We start from the raw sequence: 16,077 nt of genomic DNA, 5'->3' as shown, positions 1-16,077 counted from the left end.
TGATTGTGGTGTAAATTGTATGCAAGAGGTAAATCTGCCTTTCAGCAAGATGCATCTGTTCAGCAATTGGCCTAGCCCACAAAGTAAGTGGTCTGTGACCTTGCTTTTAGCTATTGAGTCCAACCAGAAACTGATGAGAAATTCTAGCTTGCATAGCTTTCAAAACCTGAATATGTGTTCCAAAAGGAACATGGTCTGTAGCTTTAAACTGCAACTCAGAAAATCACATGTGGTGTTGAAGCTAATGGCATGTAGCAGTACATGAAAATATTTTTACTATAAAATATATTCTTTAAAAAATTGTTTCATTGTTCCTCTTTTCTTTTTCAATATTTCCATAATTAGGGCTGCTACTTTTGGTTTTGTAATCATAGATATATATGAACAAACTTTTATAACATCAGCCTAGCTTTCCTGCTAAATTCAACATGCACATAATTTTTAACAGTGAAGAGTAAAGCACTTGGAAGACTGTTAATCAAAATGGGTAATCGGTGCCAAGATACTAAATCAACCTTGTTTTGTGCCAAATGCATCATTTTGATTGGAGCTTATCCATAGCTAGAGACAGCAAAACTGGCAGTATTATAATGCAGACGAGCTCAGTAAAAATATTTCTACTGAAAGGAGAGCAAAAATGTGCAGAGAATATTTGAAAGGCAGCTCATCTGCTATGTATCTGAAAGTTGAGAATATAGTTTGATGCCTATAGAAACTGTTGAACTTGAAGAATTTCATGCTTTCTTTTTTAAAATTTTAAGCATGTATCTGCCCAATTGTCAATAAAAAGAGTTGCTTTTTAAAAAGAAGAAATTTGAGAGGGTAATTATGATGATTCAGGATCTAATCTTGTGATCGCTCATACCTCTTGAATTCTGTGCTATTTGAAGCAGGTAGTATTGTTAGCCTGGGTGAAGTTGTCTGTTTACAGGCTCAGAATGTGAGACGTAATTAGAGTACCTGTTCTGTTAGTGTGACATTGATTTGACAGCAATTTCAATAATATGAATTATGTAACAGTATTATAAGTTTATGAAAGAGCTTACATAATGCAATGCCTGAGGTAGAAATAGATGTGGTGACTCAGTGATCTAGTAGATCCCCTCTTCCCTCCCCTCCAATCCAGCCATTCACCCGCTCTTCATCAATTCCTACTGAATTTTCCTACTCCTTTTAACACTTTCAGTGTTTTAACACTTTCAGTATTTTAGATGTTTTGTTTGCTTTTTGGCCAAAGGAATAGTGGCTATATAAACAATATGGGAAAAGTAAAGTGCTGTTACTTAAAGGAAATGCAAGTTGGGTAAACCACTGGGGGAGCCGAGCGAAATAAGGCTCTTGCAAACCAGCTTTACATGCACATTTTCAATGTAATTAATGAACTGTGTATTCAGAAAAATGGCGGTATTTAGTGAGAGATCTTTGAAGAACAATGGGGATTGAAATGCCACATAGAGCATGTTGTATTCACATAGTTCCAAAAAATACTTTTTCATGTTTATTTTTTGAAAATACTGAGAACTCTCCAAATTAGAAGCTAAATATTTAAGGGGTTTTTTTTCAGATTTTTATAGTATGACCACACTGAAGATTTGTATTTGAATGTTTTTGGTTTTAGTTGTCAGAGGGAAGGCTGTTATCAAATAAATATGAATAGAATGCTGTATGAGGGGATTTGTAGCCTCTTTGAAAGTATCTTCAGCTCGTGCAGTGTTGGCTGGAGCAGTGATGGTGCCAGCCGCTGTGGCTGGCCCCTTGGCAGGGACTTGCCTCATGGGTGGAGGTGGGAGAGCCCCTTGTTTGAAGAATCCTTCAGCTATCCTGTTGGCAGCTTGTAATGTTTCTAAGACCTTTTTGACAGCTTAAAAGAAAATAAATCATTGATAAGCTACTGTTGTTAATGGCACGGGAATTTTATCTGCACGATAATTGCCCAAAGTTTTGATGCACAAGTGTAGTGAATGATCTAATGCAGTGAAATGGAACAGAAGACCCCCAGTTCCATCCAGTAAGGAAATAAAATATGGATGGATTATTTGCAGACTATTTCTGAGCGTATATTGCATCCCCAGAGCAAACTTAAATAGGAAAATTTTGCCGAAACACACCTTGGAAGAAAGAATTTTTTATTATTAATATTCCAGGCATTCATTTAGACTTTGCCAGAAGTTGGCTTGAAGAGTATGGATCTGTCATGAAATGCAGTTCAGTAATATGGTTTGTTTTAAGACTACAGAAATGATTAAGATTCCAGATCACAGCAGAAGCAACTTCATGTGAACAGCATGGAGATGGGGAAAAGGCATTGGTTGTTACAGTGATTCAGTGGTGATCTTTTCTCTTAGCTAACTATTACAGAGCTATTTCTTGGGGAGGAAAATACATGTTAACCAGCTTGTAGCTTTTTGGAGAACTCCGGTGATTATGACCTTTAGAGGAAATTCGAGGCAATCAGAAAAGAGAGCAACTTCATAGAGATATTCTTTATCGTAAAGATGGTTGCAGTGTTCTTTATTTTTTTCATGAACTAATTTATGTATGATTTGTACAAGACTCTTGGCTTGTTGGCATGTTCATTAACAGTTGAGTGATGAAGAAAAATTGACTTTCCTATATCTGGTTGCAGAACATCATCATGATTTAATGCTGATTAAAATGATATATCTGTGAATACAGCAAGATCAGATGTGACTAGTATTTTCTTAAATCTAATTCCTTGTTAATCTCTTTCCATTGCAGAACCATGTCCAGACTGACTCAACTGGAGAGACTGGACTTAGGAAGTAATGAATTCACAGAAGTGGTGAGTTGTACTGAAGTGGCAGAGCCTTGAATCTGTTTGATATCTCTGTATCTTTTAATCTATTTTTAATCAACATCGAATTGTAAAAATCTGCTACAGAGCAAATATTCTATAGATCTTATGCTGTTTTATGGAGCCTCTTTAAAACTGTGTTAGATATATTTCATTTCTCACTTTGAAAATAAAACTGTGGTATAGTGGCGCTGAAGTATTGACAAGAGGTTAATTTTTTAGGTCTAAGTTATAGACAAAATGGTTTGGTTTATAATAAACTTTAAATGCTTACTGGTCATTACGCAAGTTCTGTGTAAGCGGTAGGAAACGTGCTTTAATAGAGTGGACAAACTGTTTAGATCCAAGGGGAAATTTATTAATTTGTTACAAATTTGTCTCCAGTATTCTTCAAAGTGTTATTTTCAGTTGAGGTGCCCAGACTTTTCCTTCAGCATGGATCAGCGTGTTTCCTGTTCATGGTGTCGCAGACAGACATCCCCTTCCATTTAGAGTCCCATAACATCCCACCACTTGGAAACCCTCCTGTGTGCCCGGGACACGGTCACCCTTTGAAAATCCGAGGGCTGTTCCGGTGCGCGGTCAGTGAAGCCGGGCCCCTGCGGGCGCCAGCAGGCGCTTCGGAAGCCACGGGCCGGGCCTGACGCCTCGCGCCTGCGGCCCTGCGCGGCCTGGCAGTGGCAGCCGAGACCCCAGGATTCGTTCCCTGGTGCTGCACTTACTGCCAAGGTCTCGTTACAGTGGACGTAGCCCTGGCAGAGCCTTAACTGATGTGCTCAGGCCCAAGTAACTGTTAAGCCCTAACAGTCAGGGACTAAGGATAGGCTGCTAAATCCCTTGGCTGCCTCTGTTTTGGGTAGATTACTTCATCTCTCCCAGCATTCTGTCTAGAGAAGTCTAGCTCTGGGAGCTTACCTCACTCAGATATTTTGCTAAAAGCACAGAAAGCTTGCAACACTTCTCATTTTCTTTTTTTTTAAAAAGGATCTGTCTTTTGTTAATGCAGGTTATGTTCATATTTTAAAAAGCGATAAAATTTGTAATGGGAGTATACCCTGCAATTTGCTTCGTGGATAGGATGGTTTGTTTGCATGTTTGCATCATATGGATGTGTCTTTTGTTAGCTTTAAAAAAAAAAAAAAAAAAAAAAAAAAAAAAAAAAAAAGATGGAATCTGTTCTTCAGTTTTCTAGTTCAGTGTCTTGTCAGCTTTGTGGCTGTTGAAAAAAAGCTGTTCTAAATTCAAGAAAGTTAAAGGTTTTTAGAGCTCCTGCATGAGGGAGGGACTTGCACACTTAGCTGGAAAATTGTCCGTTCTGCTAAGGAGCATTTAGTGCTCTGATTAAGTTCTCAACAGATTTTTGTATATCTAGTATAAATTCAGATTTCAGTAAGTAATATAGCTGAGATAAAATTTATGATCCGATGAAACAAAAGTATGACAGCTGTAGAGATATACTAGTTAGAGTTGCAAACATAAGTATCATTGAACTTACTTTGTCTTCAGACCTTTCTCATCATAAAGCTTTAAAAATTTCCTTTTTACAGCCTGAAGTACTTGAACAACTGAGTGGGTTAAAGGAATTTTGGATGGATGGTAATAGACTAACCCTTATCCCAGGGGTAAGGTTTTTTTATTGATTTAAATATCTTTTATTTCAGTTTTACACTGGTATTTGCTTTGTCAGGTAGCTTTTATGTTGGAGTGGTTGCGTATTTTTAATATTACCTTAAACCGAAAGGTTGAGTGCTCCTGCTTAACTTGCCCACTAATTGTCACTGAGAGAGATGGGTACGTGGCTCTTCTCTCACTGAAGGTTATAAAATCTTTCTTCTAACCCAGCAGAGGGACATGTAAAAATATGTAGATCAAATTTAGAATTGCCCAGCTTTCCTTCTGGGAAAACAATCTTTTTTACGTATTTTGTATTAAAGAGCAGGCTGGAATTCACAAGATAAAAATGCTTTATGAATTCTGTTGCAGAGCAAGCACACGTCATTCCTATTTTTATGCATGTTTCTACAGAGTGTAGGTAAATTCCTGTTGAAGTGTTCTCTTGCCTTGATCCTAGGCTCCTGGCATCCCTTAGAGTCGAGGATGGCCCGCTGCTGCAGTGCTTGTTTACTACAGTATAAACACAGTTTCACAGCGTTTGAAATTTGGTCAGCAGCTGGCCTGCTTTCAGCCTTGACAAGCAGTGAGGCTTTCTGCGTGACCCATAGTCCTCCCTGCTCTCTTGAGCTGATTGCTCCTTGAGCAGAGCTCATTTAGGGTGTGCGTAACAAACTCTTCATTTTTTCAGTAAAATAGTGTTTACATTTCAGACCCGTGGAATAACTATAGTATGTCTATATGTGCAGAAAAACATAAACTGTGCATATCTGTACCAAAAAAAAAGGGGGGGGAGGGGGGAGACATGGAAAAGTTGGATGTTTGATGTAAGATTTTCTATTTCAATCCCATAAGTGTTTCATCTTTCACATGACATAATGTTTTAGTAGCTTTGTTGTCAAAACTGCAGGCTTTTTTGTTTCTAACTTGCACTCCCTAGAATCCTTTTTTCCCTTTTTCTTTTTAGTTCATAGGTACTTTGAAACAGCTGACCTACTTGGATGTTTCTAAAAACAACATTGAAGTAGTTGAAGAAGGCATTTCAGGTTGTGAAAGCCTACAAGACCTACTCTTATCCAGCAACTCACTTCAGCAACTGCCAGAATCCATTGGTTTGTATTTTAGCTTAGTTCATGCTCTAAAACTTCATGGTTTAGACATAGAACGCTTTAATTTTTAAAGTAGGACTTGTTTGTTTTCAGTTGAAATAAAATTCCAGTTTGGGATAAAACTATAGCACACAGCTGAACATTCACACTTGATGTATTTCTGATATTATTTCAGAGTTTTTTGAATGAAAAATTGTTAACTGTACCATGGAGTAAAAATGTATTTATTAATATATATTTATATCTATAAATATATAAAGTATAGATACTAAATATATATTTTTTCTCTTCTGTGGCCGATAGATGGTAAACTGGCAAGCAAGTTCTCTAAGCCCATGCTCCTATTTTTGTAGTAGGTTTATAGCACTGTATTTGTGCTGGGATTTCAGGGAATGCAGAACATGTGGTGACTTGTCCATAGTGTTTTCACTTTTAAAAATTCACTTCTATTTTTAAATTACCCTTTATGTTCTTTTTGAATTAATTGATTTTTTTTTTTTTTTTTTTTTTTTTGGCAACAGGCTCCTTGAAGAAGGTAACAACACTTAAAATTGATGAAAACCAGTTAATTTATTTGCCAGACTCTATAGGCGGGTAAGTATTTCGCTTGTATAAAAGTGACTAACCTTTCTGCAGCCTTTTCTGTAAGAACAGCTGCTCTTTTGAATGATTTTACACTTCTCTGCTTGACCTATCTATTACATATTACCATTATGTCTTAATAAATCGAAGGCAGTCAGCTGTATGTATGTTCTTTAATACCAAAGACCTTAGTTCCTCCTGAATTAATGTGAGCATCAATCTGTAAGTGGAAAGTTGATGTGAGAGGAAGCAATGTGAGTGTGTTTGTGAAGGCCTGTGGTGCATGCAAGTGTTTTGGGGCATCCTGCAGAAGAAAGTCCAGCTATCTTAGCTGCAGCTGTGTTGGTTACCTACTGCAAATGGTGGAACATATATTACCTGGTTATAAAAAGTTCAAGGCACATGTAAGAAGGTGATGATTTCCCCATTAAAATGAAAAGAGCAATATTTTTAAAAAGAAATGCATAGAACGAACTTCTGCAAAAATTAAATGCATTTCTTCCATTTTATATTTGTTCAGGTTAATATCAGTAGAAGAACTGGACTGTAGTTTTAATGAGATTGAAACATTGCCTTCATCTATTGGGCAACTTGCGAACATAAGGACCTTTGCTGCAGATCATAACTTCCTAACACAGTTGCCACCAGAGGTATGTAAATAAACTTAATTGTAACTGACAGACAAAATAGCTTTTATAACTTTTACTTTCAAAAACGCCAAAATTTGTTTTGAAGATGAATTAATTTGTTTTGAAGATGAATTAATTTTTTTTTTTCCTTTTCCAGATAGGAAACTGGAAGCATGTAACAGTATTGTTTCTTCATTCTAATAAGCTTGAATTTCTCCCTGAAGATATGGGTGATATGCAGAAATTAAGAGTCATCAATCTGAGTGACAATAGGTTTGCACATTATATTCATTCATGTATGAGTTGCATAAAATGCAGCAGCATTGCATATATCATACTGTAACTGATATCTAACCTGCAAGTTTTAAGCAGAGGAATTTTTACGAATGTACTTTTCTATCTTTCCTTATCTCACTATAGTGTTCCAGTTACTGTTGGGTTTCTGCTCTTTTCAGTGTATTACAGTAAGGTATAATACACACTTTCCTGAGTCTTTTCTTTGTAAAAACTTAGTTCTTTCTGGCTGCTGCAGACACAGAGATGCATGTACATGTACTTGTTTTATTGTTCTTGTATTCTGGAGCTTGCAGTTCCACTGTATGAAGCTGTGTTGTTTTAATGACTTTCATGTCATAGCTTCACAATATTCATGATTGTTTAGATTTATTTTTAAGAAAATTAAGTTATTTTCTAAAAATGTAGTTTTTTAACTTTAGAAAGATTCAAATACAATTGCCTTTCCTGTGTGCAAAGACAAAACATTAGCTTATGTTGTAAAATACTGACTGTGCTAGTCAAGGGGGAGAAGAAGGTGGTTTTATTACAGCAGCTCGTTTCAAACTGACAAAACATTTCTCTTTTGGGACCTGCCAATTCCTAAATGTAAATGGATTGGGAGAGATGAATATAACCAGGTTCTCCCCCTAGTTTTTCTAATCTGGCTTCTTCATACTGCTTCCATATAGTCTGCTTGATCTGTAAATGCCAGAGCTTCTGTTACTGAGGGCAGCCCTTTCATGTTTTTTTTCTGTTGCTTGTTTGTTTAAAATAAGTAGGTTTTCAGGTGTAGCTCTTTTTTCTCTTTTTTCTTTTTTTTTAATACTTTTTTTTAATACTTCTTCCCCTCAGCTGTATGTAGATTGTTCTGAGTTAAATTGTCTCCATTCTTTTAAGGTGCCTGCTAAACACAGTAGAAAATATATATATTTTTTTAATTTCTAGTATAGCTTTGAAATTAATTTAAACGCCATGGCCTGTTCAGCTGTCAATAGTTACTTATTTAACAATAAAAGTCCCTTGCAAGCTTTTTCTACAGACTAACGCACCATTGTTTCTTAACAATCTTAGCACTGGTAAGCATACTTACATAAAATCTTCCTCTTATAAATTGCAGACTGAAGAACTTGCCCTTTACCTTTACAAAACTGCAGCAGCTCACTGCTATGTGGCTGTCAGACAATCAGGTGAACTATTTTTTTTTTAATATGGGTGAATAGAGTACTGTTGGATTTGTGTCTAATAGAGCTTGTGCAGGGCCATTGAAATGATTAAAAAGTGGGATTGTGGATGTGCACCAGTCCTTTCTTGACAGTTTATCAAGAACCACACTGACCATACTCACCTTGAGACTTCTTTATTTCTGACGTAGTTGTGTGTGTTAGGAAATGCAGCTTAACAGATATAGCTGGTTTTTTTCTTGGTTAGGGCTTGTTAAAGCAGGAAGGGTTCTGCTCGATAAGCTAGTGTTCTGATATATACTGCCCTGTTTCTTCCACAATACCTGTGGAATTTTGCATGCTGTCTTTTGTGCTGAACTCCTTGCCCACCTTTGCCTCTGACTGTCCAAGTTTAAAGCTCCTGTGAAGTAAGTCTGCTCATAGCATGTGCATCTTTCCTGTATATTGGGACCATGGTGTATTTAGCTTTAAATGGCTAAATATATGTATGTGTTCAAGGTCAGTGTGTTTTAGGGCAGTATTATGTCCTAGTAAGAAATGGTATATTTTTCTAATATCCAGTGTTTGCCTATTCTTTTTAAAAAACAAACAAAAACTTTATTTTGTATAAATTATTCAGAGGGGTTAATACAAGGCAGAGCAGTTTTCAAATGTAATGGAAATAACTTGCCCTGTTAAATATAGATAACAAGAATTTAAATATATAGATCCTGCTTGGGTCTTACGCATATATATTCTCATAATGTCTATTTTTCATTTCCTTCTCAGTCTAAACCACTTATCCCTCTTCAAAAAGAAGCTGACCCTGACACACAGAAAACTGTGCTTACCAACTACATGTTTCCCCAGCAGCCGAGGACGGAGGATGGTAAGGATCTCTGAAGCAGCTCCCTCAGAAAGCTGATTTCTGCAAAGAGAAACGGGCAGAGAGTCTAGCTAGCCTGCTCTTCACTAGATAATACTATGTGGGAACTTAAAACTGAACCACTTATTAGGAAATTGCAGAAGATTCATTTGAATGGGAAGTAGGCTTGTGTGGGGAGCGGCATGGATGCCACTCATCAGTGTGACAACATATTTCTTTCCAGCAAAGTTTAATGGTTTGCTGCTTTGTGCTGGTATCTGCTTCAGGCTTAAGTGTTTTAAGAAGGTACTATATAAAATGCTTACTCCATTGGGGGGAGAACAGTGAAATACAGATCATTATCCATTAAAGAAAAGATGAGTTAGAAGTGGGGGGAACTGCTTTCACTTAATCAGAACTGCTTTACAAAAGGTTAGACACAGAGCTTGCTAGAGAGTTAATTCTTGTGAGGTAGTTACAAAAATGAGTAGTATCTCGTGAGTTAACCCATCAGGAGTAAGGAAGGACAGTAAGGGCCTCTGTGTTTCTCTTCTGCTCCTTGCCATGCAGATGAAAGGAAGGAGTTTGTATCCACTTAACAGAAATCAGACAGACTATTTCTATGATAAATAAAGTACAATAAATATGTATGTGTAGCTGCAGTAGGGGGAACAACGGGAATCGCTGTCGACTGAGTGCTGGCTACGTTTCTGTTCCCTAGCACAAGCCTCCAGTATGCTGAGAGAACTAATTGGAAAAGTATCTGGAAACACAGTAAATTGTATGTCCCTTCGAGCTCCCTAATGTAGATAATGCATCCGCATTATCTGTGTTAGAATGTAAGAATTGGGAAAGCTTTTGGGAATTTAGTGAAGTAGAAGGTAGTTCCTGAACAGCTGTGCCTCCATTTTAGTTTCCCTATAACCATAGTTTATCCTGTTCTTTATTTTCATGAAATGTGAAAAGTGAAAGTTCTTACACATTATTAAATAAGGGCATCATATGGTCAGGATATTTTTGTGTGCAAACACCCACACATACACCCTCATATATCTATCTAAATATTGAGATTATATCTATGTATTTTACAACTGAGAGGTTTCTGCAAAGAATCCCAACTGTGAGTGTTCACACTAGCCTTCATCTGTGTATGTAAGAAGCTTTTTCTACTTTACAGATGGAGATTTAACCATTATGAAAATATGGCCAACTTCTTAGAGCTGTGACAGCACAGTTAGTCTTCAACTTCTGGCCCTGCTAGTCTCTTATGTTTTTGCACATAAATCCTTTCCAAGGAAAAGAAAGAAGAAAAGATTCTTGTATAATTTTCACATTCTTACTAGAATCTGTCTTTTTGTTTAGTTATGTTCATATCTGATAATGAAAGCTTCAATCCGTCCCTGTGGGAGGAACAGAGGAAACAGCGTGCTCAGGTGGCTTTTGAGTGTGACGAAGACAAAGATGAAAGGGAGGCACCGCCTCGGGTTAGTACTCAATATATTTGGGGATCCTTGGTGCTTCCCAGCCTCCTCTTTCCTCCATCCTTTTCTGGTTGTGCATTTCACTGTGATGAAAAATCAAGTCTTCAGTTACTACTTTAAGAGCATCTAAGAGGATCCATTTTTTTTTTCTTTGGTGGTGGAGGGGCAGATTATTAGAAATAGAGCACACAGGAAAAAGCTGGTGTACAGCAATGCTAGGACCATGCTAGGAAAGTATTTTATTTTACTTTCCTAGGGTGCTGGGGTGATGGAATAGTGCAAAATGATTACTCCCGTTTTACTTAAGTTTTCTAAGTTTTCTTTAAATTCTTTAAAATTGTAGTAGTTCCTCTTGCTTCCAATGAATAGAAAACTGGGGAAAAAAATATGATCTTGCTAGGCTTTTTCTGCCTTATCTTTCAGTTGATCCAAGTAGATTCAAACTGTGAAACTGATGTTCTAGATTGCTTTGCAAAGTGTCTTTTCTCTGTTAAAACTGATTAATTATTGTATTCAATTAAATTGGAGTATTTATTGCTTATTTTAATACAGGAGGGCAATCTGAAGAGATATCCCACTCCGTATCCTGATGAACTGAAGAATATGGTCAAAACAGTGCAGACAATTGTGCATAGACTAAAGGATGAAGAATCTACGGAAGATACTGCCAAGGAGTCAAAACGAGAAGGCCAAGCAGTTTCCGTCAAAGATGTGGGGGTAAAGGTTAGATATAAAATTCTCTTCTGGCTTTGCAAGAACTTCCAAAGTTCTAGAGGATCACTGATACCTTTTAGTTCTCTTCTCCTGCCCACTACTGCTTTAGGAAGAAAAGATTCCAATTAAGAATAGAATTACTTTCTTCAACATCTTTAAAAAAAATAGGTGTTTTCTGGTAGTAGATTTTTCTCTGAGACTGAGAACAAGGAAAGTGATTTGCTTGTCGGGCAGATATAGAGATCACTTGTCCCTTGGGTTTCCGAAAGATGCCCCTGCCATGTTTTGATCCTCTTTTATCTGCCAAACTTCAGAATGGAAATCAGGATCTTGCCACTGTCCTTAGGTATGGAGGGTTTCCAGGATGAAGTAGGAGTGCAACAGTAGTGGGCTGGCACGGGAGTCACTGCCAGGTTGAAGTTAGCAAACAGCAAGATGTTCTGACTGCTGCCTGGTGCTGACATGTCTCACTGTAGATTTTCCTGTCCCCTCTCCCTGAGGAAGGCAGATTTGTGAGGGGTAGCTCAGTAATCTACAAAAGTATTTCTCTACGGGGTGCATTTTATAGTACATGATTTAAAAGGTCAGATTTTCCATTTCAGTTTCCCAAAACATGTGATGTTGACTCTGCATACCGTATCTTACTGCAAATCTTTCAGGATGTTTTTCTGCTAATATTTTTAATCTTGCAGACATCAGAAATCGCTCCAGTTAAAAACAAAGCAGAGGAGAGAAAGCAATATTCAGCAGGAAACTCTGTGCAGAAGCCTGCTGAACCAGAAGCTGAGCACAGCACTGCCAATCCGCAGATGACTGCCCTTGTTAAAACCTTAAAGAACACAAAACCAGTTGTCAACCATGAAGACACGCTCGAGGTACGGGATTGTGATGAAAATCATTGCAACTGGAGAATTGTGCTGCTGTTGAGCAAAGTACATGTTACTCTGAGAAACAGCAATGAAAATTTATGTCGACAATAGCATAAAATTACCAGTCATAAGTGCTGGAAGTACAGATGGGTGGTAAAGCAATATTTCTCTAACTTCAGACTGCTGTAACTAAAAGCTGGAATATCTAATAAGAAGTCCATAACAAAATGATGTATGGATTTAAAGAAAAAACAAATCCATTTAGTCATGAATTTTTAAGGATTATTTTGAGACTTTTCAGAAATTCTGGAACTTGTCAGTTAACCAGTTGCCTGTCATAAATTAAGTACTCCATTTTTTTTCCCAATTTCACCAGATCCTTGCCTGCATTGTGTAAGCAGGGGAATATGTGTATGTTGTGATGTCATTGAAAAAGCAGCTGTAGTCGCTGCTGGCCCTTTGTCCACTATGTACAAACTTCTATGTATGTTGCGAAGTTTTGGCTTTAACATTTTTCCTTGGTGAAAAACGATTTCAGAAGATCCTAATAGATATTTAACTATTGTGGCAGCAGTACTATGAAGCTGGCTGTAAACCAGTAAGCAAACAGGACAGCAGTGTAGAATCCATTGGGGAAAGATGCTGAATTCTTTCCGTGTAAGAATCTGCTGCTAACTCTGTAACAGTCGAATCTAAAAATCTGAACTTTGCCTATAAGTTCTCTATTTCAACAATGACATAAAATATAGGGGGAAATGAAATGTGATAGAGAGTAGCCATCAGGCCATCTCTTCTGCTTGCAAAGAATTTTCTTTTCTTTAAATCAAGATTTTTTTTTCCTTTTTTTTTTTTTTGGCCAGCTGTGATACAGGTTTTGTGACATTTGTAAATAGGAGCATGCTTACTAGAAGAGAAGGAAAAACATTTTTTTTCCTTCAAAATCTTACTGAAAATAATGGTTTTCTGAAGATAATAGGAATACAAACCTGGCAGTAGATACCGAATTCATCATGTTTGCTCTTGCAGGCAGCTTTGTCAGTTCCTCTCTCTTACAAATGCACTGAGCTCCATCTTATGGTTAGAAGCCTGCTGATTTCTAGCTTAAATGTATTCAGCATCACTTTTCACAAACCATTGTTGTTCCTGAAGTTAAATAATTTCATATTCTCTTGGTAAAAGGTTAGTAAAGCAAACTTAAAGATAGGAGCCCGAAACTGTGCTTGAACTTTGTTTGCTGAACTACATAAGCCAAGCTTTATTCAGTCCTTTCTCAGCATACCTCTCCTTTCTTAAAGTCATCTTGGGGTAGCTGCTGCTGTATAGCAAGTTCAAGTTCATATAACCTTTTGGCAAAACCAGTATCCAGTTAATCAATATCTTAGGTTTTCCTTTGATTAATAACTTTATAACAATCAGCTGGGAGCAGAGGAGAAACCAACTTCCCTGTTGTGCCTTAGCAGGAGTAGACTGGCAGTTCCTTAGCATGTTTAAGACATGTCTGGTTGTGGGCTCTGAAATGCAGTGAAGGTAGGGACCTTTTGTGTAGAGTCCAAAAGAAGGAACATTAATATATGAATACTAGTATAAAGGAACATTAGTAATGAAAAGTCTAGAGAATTTTAAGGAAAATTGAAAATACTATTGTCACGTAGTCTAAAAGTGTGACAACTTGGAGCAGAAGGCAAGGGGAGCGGATGCTCACTAGCTTCGTAGAACAAGTGCAAAGTTCCTGCAGAGAGAAAAGGGGTGAACTTGCACCCCATTTCCACTCTTCACACCACAGGAAAACATTATTAGGCAGTAGCTCAAATCCATCCCCATGTGGAATCGGAAATATATTCCAGCTCTTTAGTTACCACTCCATGTTATGGACGTGTGTGGTAGTAGATCTATTTGCACATCATTGTGTGGTGATGATAAATGATGGGTACTGCTTCCTGACTGGAATTCAGTCAGGAGTTCTGTCCCAACGGTCAAACGGCGGCTGCATCTGCCTGCTCTGAGTAGCTCTTGCAGCGGAAGTTGACACCAGCTTGACAGTCATTCCTGTGGAGCTTGTCAGAAAGAGCCTAAGTCTGCACATGCTGTTTCTTAAAGATAATTGAGTGGCAAAAGTTGCAAAATTCAGTTCACTTGCTCTACAAATACTTGCAGTTGCTCTAAGAAGTAGGACTATGTTGTGCTGCTGGATTGTACTTTCCTACTGTGTTGTTTGGTGGGTGACAGTTTAGACAGCACTTGACATTTAAGCTTTTGTGTAAAGTGCAGAGCATAAAGCTGTTTTTGCTTTAGCAGGAGTCAGAAGAACTCTCCTCTGATGAAGAGATGAAAATGGCAGAAATGCGGCCTCCATTGATAGAAACATCCATGAATCAACCAAAAGTGGTAGCTCTTAGCAACAACAAAAAAGGTTAGATACAATTTAAAAAAAAAAGTCATATGTTTCTGATAATTTCTTGACCTGAAATGACTATTTTTCCAATTAAAGTATGTAAAAGTAGAATTGAATGAAAGCTCTGGAGCTAACATTTAGCTCCACAAACCTTACGATTTTGGCACCTCTAGCTGTCTTGCTGCAAAACTGGTTGTATTCTTTTATCCACTGTGTCAAAATGATGGATGGCTTGAGGTCCTTGAGATAAATGTTTTTTCACAGGGATATAGTATCTACATATATGTATATATGTTATGTAAATGTGCACAGATATACATGATTTTGAGAATACTGGCTTAAATGACCTGCAAAGCATGACAGTACTTTGGATTCCAGCTAAGCAGAAGAATATTTTCTTTTTTGCTTTTCGATTTATAAAAGTATGTAGTCCTCATTCAGGGATACAGTTCCTTCCAGACTGTTTAGTCTAACAAACAGATATTTAATAATGACATAATGTTGAAAGGTGGAAACTGTCTATAAAGATCATGTAAAGCAGTATGCTTTGTTTAGATAGGGGCTAGTAGGCATAGACATTTCAAAACTTTTCAATTATAAAAACAAACACAATTTAATAGATATTATGGGAGGAAAGTCACATGGCATAGCATTGGCTTATGCCATGGAAACATGGAGGAAAAAAGGATCAAGTTCAATTTAGTTATTAGGTGTGAGTTTTTTACACTCAGCAAAATACTTTAAAAAATAACTAAATAGGGACTTTGGCCAACAAACAGTCTTGTCAGTAGACAACTGTAAAAGGTTTGGGAAAGTGATATCTTATACGTTAGTTTCCTGTATTAAGTATTACTTAAAACCAAGATACAAATTCTCAACATGGGAGCATATAGGCAGTAAACATTTATTTTTTTCAAAAGTATGTGTCCATAACGTGGCAATTTTTTCTTTTCAGATGGCTTAAAAGATGCTGATTCCTTATCAGATGAAGCTACCCACAATAGTAATCAAAATAACAGCAACTGTTCCTCTCCTTCTCGAATGTCGGATTCCGTTTCCTTAAATACTGAGAGTAGCCAAGATGTTTCTCTCTGCTCTCCAGACAAAGAAACGCATGCAGCTGTTCTGTCCAAAATCAGGTTTGTAAGACACTACATGCCAAAGAACAAGTGCAGTAGAGAAGTATGTTACTTATTTTTTTAGTCCCTCTAATTATTACTTAGTTGTTATTTTAGTATATTTAAAATAGGTATTTGAGGTAAAATAATGGAATAGTTATCTTTGGGTTTTGTTGTCCTGTATTTTAAAAATGCAAATGTTAATGTGCAAAACATGGTTCCCATCTCTTGCAATAATCGGGTATAATAATTTAAACCTTTTGATACTTTATATGCTTCCAATACATTATTTAAAAAACATTGTTTTTATTTTCTATTTCTTTTAATTATTTATTTTTATTTTCTGTTTGGATATCAATTTGATTGCCAACAAACACGAGTTTCTTTTTTTTATACTTAACCATGGACTTGAAGATTGCTACTGTCTGTGGTTTTAGTTAACATATCCTCTTAAGT

The 16,077-nt window shown here is 37.0% G+C and overlaps 1 protein-coding gene across 4 annotated transcripts in view; it reads left to right on the top strand.

Annotated features, from left to right (window-relative positions):
• ERBIN (erbb2 interacting protein) overlaps positions 1 to 16,077 on the top strand; it is a 94,073-nt gene that overhangs the window by 64,848 nt on the left and 13,148 nt on the right. For 2 of the 4 annotated variants that reach the window (XM_026036895.1, XM_026036912.1), the window contains exons 9-21: positions 2,740 to 2,803; positions 4,363 to 4,437; positions 5,394 to 5,538; positions 6,057 to 6,129; positions 6,638 to 6,767; positions 6,904 to 7,019; positions 8,140 to 8,209; positions 8,972 to 9,071; positions 10,410 to 10,531; positions 11,081 to 11,251; positions 11,935 to 12,117; positions 14,407 to 14,521; positions 15,459 to 15,642. In XM_026036895.1, coding sequence (XP_025892680.1) covers positions 2,740 to 2,803; positions 4,363 to 4,437; positions 5,394 to 5,538; positions 6,057 to 6,129; positions 6,638 to 6,767; positions 6,904 to 7,019; positions 8,140 to 8,209; positions 8,972 to 9,071; positions 10,410 to 10,531; positions 11,081 to 11,251; positions 11,935 to 12,117; positions 14,407 to 14,521; positions 15,459 to 15,642 — 1,548 coding nt within the window. Of the gene's footprint in view, positions 1 to 2,739; positions 2,804 to 4,362; positions 4,438 to 5,393; positions 5,539 to 6,056; positions 6,130 to 6,637; positions 6,768 to 6,903; positions 7,020 to 8,139; positions 8,210 to 8,971; positions 9,072 to 10,409; positions 10,532 to 11,080; positions 11,252 to 11,934; positions 12,118 to 14,403; positions 14,522 to 15,458; positions 15,643 to 16,077 lie in introns of all 4 variants that reach the window. The other 2 variants (XM_026036887.1, XM_026036904.1) reach the window with 2 other exon arrangements.

Source organism: Nothoprocta perdicaria, unplaced genomic scaffold (genome assembly GCF_003342845.1).
Source record: "Nothoprocta perdicaria isolate Ctin4 unplaced genomic scaffold, notPer1 scaffold_1, whole genome shotgun sequence".
NCBI classification, from domain to species: Eukaryota; Metazoa; Chordata; class Aves; order Tinamiformes; family Tinamidae; genus Nothoprocta; species Nothoprocta perdicaria.
Note: the sequence above shows the minus strand (reverse complement) of the source record. Positions and strands in the feature narration are given on the sequence as shown.